This window comes from Chionomys nivalis, chromosome 15 (genome assembly GCF_950005125.1).
Source record: "Chionomys nivalis chromosome 15, mChiNiv1.1, whole genome shotgun sequence".
NCBI classification, from domain to species: Eukaryota; Metazoa; Chordata; class Mammalia; order Rodentia; family Cricetidae; genus Chionomys; species Chionomys nivalis.
In genome coordinates this window covers 41,246,514-41,254,016 of record NC_080100.1, presented here as the reverse complement: position 1 = coordinate 41,254,016, position 7,503 = coordinate 41,246,514, and the positions used below count along the sequence as shown (strand labels likewise).

The following is a 7,503-nucleotide window of genomic DNA, read 5'->3' as shown; positions in this document are numbered from 1 at the left end:
ACAGTGTCTGAAAGCTTCTTCAGGGTACAGGCCTAGGAGTCTAGCTTTCTGGCCATGTGATATGACAGTTTTAAGTTCCCTAGACACTGACCGTCTAGGGGAGGAGTGCTGGTGGTGACTGGCAGGCAGCGAGGCAGGGACTAGGGTTTCTCCATCCTTATGTCTGCTGCCAGTGCTGCACCTGGGCTCACAGTTGAAGAACCCGTGCTCTAGGAAGAGGAAACCAACTTCATTACTTCTCCCGAAAAGACGTGGCTGGTGCAGTTTTATTAGGTGATTGAAGTTAGCCTGCTGTACAATTTTAGCAAGCAGGTTTTAGAACTAAAAATAGGCAACAGGAACACTCAGTGTGAATGTCTGAATCAAGAGCTAAATTCCTGATGTGTTCTGCTGGTGGTGCGGGTCGTGCGCACCTACCTGCTCCCGGTGCTGCTGTGCAGATGGATGCGGGCAGAGAGCAGCAGGTGGCCGGGACCAGGATGACCGCAGCAGCGTATACTGTCCTGAATGCATTCGTAACATCCAGGCAATGGCCTGGACTGAGACAATACTGATTTGCCTGTAGGTTCCTCATGAATTAAAGCAAGAGTCCTACTGGTCTGGCTATTTTTATAAGTTTATATAAAAAAGACTCATCAATGTTAATGTCTTTCTTTTATAATTTTTATTTTATACCAAAGGGTCAGGGAAGTTCCTCTTACTCTTTTTGTGAGCACTCATAAAAAGTCTTGACAAGCTTTCACACATTTTAGGGTAAAGGAGCATAACCAGGTTTATACAATCTGTAAATGGCTAACATTTAAACTGGAAATAAATTGATTTTATTTCAGATTCAGCAATAGAAAAAGTCAAATAAGAAAAAAAAATGTATCAGTAACCAAAAGCATTTGCTTACATCATCTCAAATTTACAAAACAAAGTATCTATTTTCTGAACTGGAGACCAGGTTCAGAAGTACTTTTCACACCTGTATGCCCGGTGGGACAGTGGCTGTCACAAAGACAGTCATGCACTGCAGGCTTTCAGAAGCTCTGGCCTCACCACTCTCCTCTCATCTCCTTTCTTTCTTTTCTCTCAACAGCTTCTTGCTCTCCTCCCTTCTCCTTTTGTTCACTGGATTCCGAGGATCGTAGATTTCAAATGTGTCAGAATCCTGCATGCTTGCGTCTTTCACCTTCCTGGTTTTGTCTTCAAACTGGAGCACATGTGACATCCTAAGGAGGAGGAGGAGGAGAGAGGCTGGGTGAGCTCAGACTGAGAACCCAAAGGAAAGTGGTTCCCCACTCTCACACAGAGAAGGAGCAGCCAGGAGCACCAGGAGCCGGGTCCACAGGGAAAGCAGTTCTACAGAAGTCAAGCGGTGGGGAGGAATTCTGTTTGGTGGCAGAGTGGCTAGCATGTGCAAAGCCTTGGGCTTGGGTGCCCAGATCTGCAGAACAGAAACAAAACCCTGGAAAACATGCCTGCCTGTCCCACTACTTTGCATTGCTGGGAGTTTTACTCTCATGCTCACTGCGGAATCCTCCCGGGTGAGAGGCTTTGATTTCTAGCCGGGAGTCTCCTTAAGCCATATTTGGATCTCTGTCCTCTTTCTTTGAAGAGTACACTCAACCACAGGGAGCCAGCTGTGGAGCCAGATGCCAGCCAATAACCAGACCTATCCGATGTTTGTGTTCTGAGGGGGTCAAAGGGTCAAAAGCAAGGGTTATACTGAAAACAAAACAAAACCCAGCCCCTCAATCCCCACCTTTAACTGATGTGCCGGGACTGGTGTGTAGCTTAGTGGTAGAGCATTCGCCCCGCGTACATTAGGTCCTGAGTTAACAAAAACCAAATAAGCAGCGACAAACAGAACAAAAAGTGTGCATCTATGAGACAAATGTTTAAAATACAACAGTGATGTTCAGATGCTGTGTGGCTGACTTTTCTGGGAGGAGCTGAGTTTTTGTATCCAAAAGGTACCGGAACTTCTGGCATAACTCCATGAACTAACTTTCTCCTCTTACTGTTGATTACGGCAAGTTTCACTATCCTGCCTTCCTACTTGAGTGAATGCTTACTGGTCTTACGGTATCAGCATGTGCTTGATTCCTAAGTGGTCATAAGCTAGCTATCCTTAGCAGCAGGGAACTATGCAGTGATTAGCTGTGCCCCCATTGGGAGGCACAGCAGTAACGAGGGAAGTCAAAAGACTTCAGCAACTGGATGAACTAGGAACGAGAAAAATCCAGTTTTTATGTGAATAACGAAAGTAGTAAGAATTTCCTACTAGCTATTTAATTAAACAATTCAGTTAGTATCAGTGCATCTTAAACACGTATTTCCTTCACCACAACAGACAGGACTAAAACCTGGCATACATCCCTTGCAACTCTGAGACGGGCCCACATATGACACTGATTTCCTCTGGTCTGTACAAGGGCAGACGGCACAGTCGGGAACTCAAGTGAGGAATTCCCGCTCCTTTCCCTGAAGCAGCAAAAATGATGAGTGACACCTGTCTGTGTGGAAAACTCCTGAGTGTGTTAGGATTTTGAGGATTCCTAAGGAGACTTTGGGAGGAAACTACTACACAACTGCCATGTTGGTGACTCAGGAGCATACAGACCATCACTACTTCCTTCTGTTCTACTTCAGAAGGTCATGTGATGCAGTGCGCATCAGTGACCCATAGACGACCTACGCTGTACCTACATGAGGTAAACCACATTTGAATCACTATGTGCTACCATTAACAATGCAGTTTGTTCTAACTTTAATAACTGATCTCAACACAGGAATGGGCACGCTATATGTGAGAGCCTGTTTGACGTCTAACAGTAAACTCTGTCAATTAGAAAAAACATCCTACAACCATTGCGTACATGTGTGGATTTCCCCACAGAGCTTGGTTTTCTTGTGTTTTACATTTCCAGTGGCATTTATTTGGGTGTTAGATTTTGAGAGTGCCCAATTCCTTGAAAAAGGTCATTTCCCTGTGCTGTGATCTCCTAACAACCTCCAACTCTTACACCAAAGCTAATACCTAAGCCGGAATCACATGTTTTTCAAAACAATTTTATTTAATACTTCTATATTGATGCTTCACTTACCCCACTAACTTAGTTGGGTTATTAATCTTTCCACAAATTCATTGTTCTATTTTTAAAAAAAGATTTATATTCTGCCTCCAATACAGATTTTTCTATAACACCTATTCTGGATAGAAATTATTCATGTTTCAAAATGACTTTATCAGTCTTTGAAAATTAAAAGCATAAAAAGGTACCTTCCTCCTTTCAATGCCATGAGACAACCTTGCAAATATTGGACTTCATTGGCTCTGGTATAATAAATGAAATCTAGGCATGTGAGTCACAGAACCAAGTCTACAGGAAGAGACCTCTCTCACAAATCTGAAAAACACAGAAAGCCAGGAATTAAAGGAACTGTCTGCTTAATCTGTTTGTTTCATACGCCACTGCTACACAGACCCAACATTTTGATTAACAGCAATCTCAGACCCAGAGGCAAGGAGGGGCTCTCAGTTTACAGACTACTTCAGATTTAACACCACCACACTTAAGAGGGCTGCTACTCCGCAGCAATGCTGGGCCTTTAATAGCAAGGAATGGCTCACCCATTTATCTTTCAACATGCTTTGGTCACTACATTTATAAAGGGAAAACAAAGCAGTTATTATGATTTGGGGTATAATAAACTCCTGACCTCCGGGGCTCCATAAATCATACACTGCATGGATTAAAGCTTGCCTACACTCGGGTCTCTTGTGAGGGCACACATGCAGACTGAGAACTCATTTCAGCCATCCAGGAGGCGCTGGCAGCTTAACCTTGTACATCCCAGTAACTCAGTCCTATCCACTTGGTGACTGGTTATAAAACTGGACCAATCAGAGCAATGAGTTTGTGCGGAATTAATTACATACTAATCATTTACATGTGAGATTTTCAGAACTTGTTTACTTGAAGGCAAAGACAGAAATTTAGTTCTGACTAACAAACTCTCGGCACAGGTGTACAAGACAGAAACTTCCTACCTGCAGAGTCACGCCACACAACGGATGTCACTGTGATGTGGGACTGCAAAAGCATAAGCAAAAGTAAACAAGTGCTTCCCCGTCGACCTGACATTCAGTATTAAAGTTCTCACACAACTGGGAAGACAAATTATGGGATGGTGGTGACATCTGTGCAAAAGCCAGAAGATCTGATTCTTAGCTCAGTGCAGAGTCCCGACATCAGCAACTCATTTCTGATGAAAACGAACTGGAATGATTTATCCCAAGAGAATGTAAACAGTTCTTGTTAAAAGATTTCACAGCCATTCTTACTTATTTCCAAGTCACCCTAACTTAAGAACATTTCCCTCCTGAAATAAACATGTTTATTTTGTTTGCTGAAATGGATTTGCTCTGTGCCCAGGCTGGCCTGATACCTTCTGAGTGCTAGGATTACAGCTACGCGTCACCATGCCCTGTTCAAGAAACAATTATTCTACTATTCTACTTTATTGTTCTAATTATTGAACTATTCCTCTTCTTCAGATTTTTCTAGATTTTGAAGAGCATTTCTTATTTATTTTTCTTATCATGTACCTCTGTCAGGAACGACTCACTATCGGATTAGACTAAAATAGTTCCGGCAGAAGCATGCGGCATTCCAACGTGTTGCTTCCTAGCTCACCAGCCTTACATAGCTTCTCAGCATCTCTCAGTATTTTAAAACTGTCTGTTGACTGAACTGGGAGGAGACTCAGGTATGAGACAGTGGGTGCCTGGCTCACCTTGTGTGTCCAATGCTGAGCTTGGTGATTTTTTTATTGAGAATGAAATCGTCAGATCCTTGGTACTGGCCAAGCTTGGCACCGGGTTTGTTAGGCAACCACTTGACCTTTTGTGGGCAGAGGCTGTCTTTTATTTTAATGATAAGCTTCCTGAAACACCTACTGGGCTGCAGAGAGTCTCAACTCAGCTTTCCATGACTTTTCACAACTCAGCGTACACTCATGATTGCTCTTACATGGCACCATCAGGTACGGCGGGGTTTACTCCCTGGCGGATGGCAGTGGGAGATGCTTTCTGCTCTTCTGCATCTCCCACAGCTCCTAATGTGGAGATATTAACCCTCCTAAAGGGGAGAGAATTTTTTTTTTAAAGCAACATTTTTCCAAGTAGTTTTAGAACCCTCACATCAGATTCAGGGTACATGTGAAAATCAGCTGGGCATTTTTTTAAAAAAACCACCCCTGCCAGGCTTCTATCTTCAAAGGTACCGATTTAACTATTCTAAAATGAGGGTTCCAGAACCAGTCATTAAAAAACTTCTCACCAGTTATTTTTAAATGTAAAGAGCATAGAGCCAAAGATTAAGAAACTTTATACTTTTGCACTGGCTGGTTTCATTCCACTTACCTTTGCTTTGTTCCTTCAGATAACAGTGGGGTTTTGGGGAAAAGAAACTTTATTTTATTTTTGTGTCTGAGTGTTTTGCTGTATGTCTGTACACGTGTACCACGTGTGTGCCTGGTGCCCATGGAAGTCAGAAGAGGGTGCCAGATCTCCTGGACGTGGAGTTATGGCTAGTTTTGAGTCATTGCGTAGGTGCTGGGAACCAACCCAGGTCCTTTTGCAAGAGCAACAGTGCTCTTAACTGCTCACCATCTCTCCAGTCCCAAGACTGGGTCCAGAATGACAACACAGGGGATGAGAGGCTAAATGGTCCCGAGTCTGCTCCTCAAATTGAGTAACCACAAGGGCATAGTCCAGTCCTCATATATGGTATAAAAATACGGCAACGAGTTAGACTCAGCGTTCACTTAGCAGATGTCTGAGGGCTTCTTATGGTTGAGTCCAGTGCTAGCTCCGAAGACAAAAAGTCAAACATGACCCAAGCTCTGCTCTCCAGAAGCAAATTGTTTATTTGGGAGAACACACAGACACCACAATGTGGCAGCCATGTGTTTTGGAATGCTAACAAAGCATGAGACAATAATCAGAGCATCTACTGATAGTGTTCTCAAAACGCGTTCCCATACTGCCTGGCGGCATTTGCACTGACTATGGACAGGCAGGAAAGAGATTATCACCCCCTTTCTTTTTCTTTCCAGAGCTGGAGGTTGAAGCCAGGCCTTGTGCATTCTGGGTAAGCACTTTACCACTGAGCTACACCCCTAGCTGACCAGTCCCTTCTCACAGGCAACTTCTGAGCGGGTAGAAGAATCTATAAGCTGTTGACCAGTTGGTTTCATGATAGTTTTCAGAGGTAACAGGCTTTTATATGCAATGATGGAGTTTTAACCTGGGGAATCAGCCAAAAGTTAGTTCAGTGCTAGGTCTAGTAAGACAAAAATCAGAATGGGTAGTGCCTATTCCAGAGGACAAGCAATTACACTGTAGCTATAAAGGGGGGGGGTCAGCTGGGAGCCCCAGCCTGGCCTTTAAAAGGGATACTGCAAAGGCCCCAAGCCGTGTAGTCAATTCTTTGGGAAAACACTGCTAAAAACTGCATTAAGTTCCGTGATGAATCCTGTTAATGGCGTAAATCCCTATTCTCTGGAATCCCAGCCCTAACTTCTTCCAGCTACGCCCCCATTCAGCTGCAGATTCACAAAGGGGCAAGCAGGGCCCAGGATCTGTCCCTGTGAGGATGGGTGTCTGGGTGTAAAATTACTAAGGACTGTAGGATTGCATTGTGGCACATGACAAGTTCCCAGGCTTTTCTCCTCTCTCTCCCTATATCTCTCCGCCCCATCTCCCTCTCTCTCTCAATATATTATTTTTCTTTTGCTTTTCATTTCTTTTTTTTTCTTCAGAAAACGCAGCAAATCTAACTGTGAAAACCGCGAAAACCCTTGCGGTTTAAACTCTTTGGTTCACTGCCTACAGAAGGAACCCCAAATTTCTTCTGTACCTTCTTTAATCTGGCTTTTGCATGCTTGACCATGCTCTCTCTATATGATCCCCTATCTTCCACTCCAGACATGGCATATTCTTTGTAGTTTCTTGAAGAATGTCCACTTTCTCCAAACTCATTGCTGCTGCTGTATTTCTCTCTCTTTCCTCCCTCCCGTTGGCTGTGCCATCCCCCCGGCTCTTGCTGGGCCTGATCTGCTTTCTCCAGCTACAGTGAGGTCCTCTCTGGGCCTCCCTGACAGTACTGTCCATGGCTCTAGGCTTCTTTTTGCAAGCCCCCCTCTGGGGTGTTGTGAAGAACAAAGGCCTTTCCGCTGGCTTCTGCACCGCATCATCCTGCGATGCTTGGCCAGAAGAACGCTGATGAGAAGTACTTGTAAACAAGTCAGTATTTCTGGGACTCCCATCACCTCTAAAAACACCCAAAAGACCCTTTGGCTAGAATATTGATTTTTTTTCTCTTTTCCTTGATAGTTTTCATATACAATCCCAAATTATTTAGCAATCACAGGTTGTATAAACTCCCTAGTTTTCAGGCAAGTAATTTACCTTTCAAACTTTCCAGCAAAGAAAAGGGCTAAAAACAAGGC

The 7,503-nt window shown here is 43.8% G+C and overlaps 1 protein-coding gene across 2 annotated transcripts in view; it reads right to left on the bottom strand.

Annotated features, from left to right (window-relative positions):
• Nucleotides 1-658: 658 nt before the first annotated feature.
• Cwc27 (CWC27 spliceosome associated cyclophilin) overlaps nt 659-7,503 on the bottom strand; it is a 178,696-nt gene continuing 171,851 nt past the window's right edge. For both annotated transcript variants that reach the window (XM_057789743.1, XM_057789744.1), the window contains exon 14: nt 659-1,214. In XM_057789743.1, coding sequence (XP_057645726.1) covers nt 1,052-1,214 — 163 coding nt within the window. In that variant the 3' untranslated portion in view covers nt 659-1,051. The remainder of the gene's footprint in view (nt 1,215-7,503) is intronic.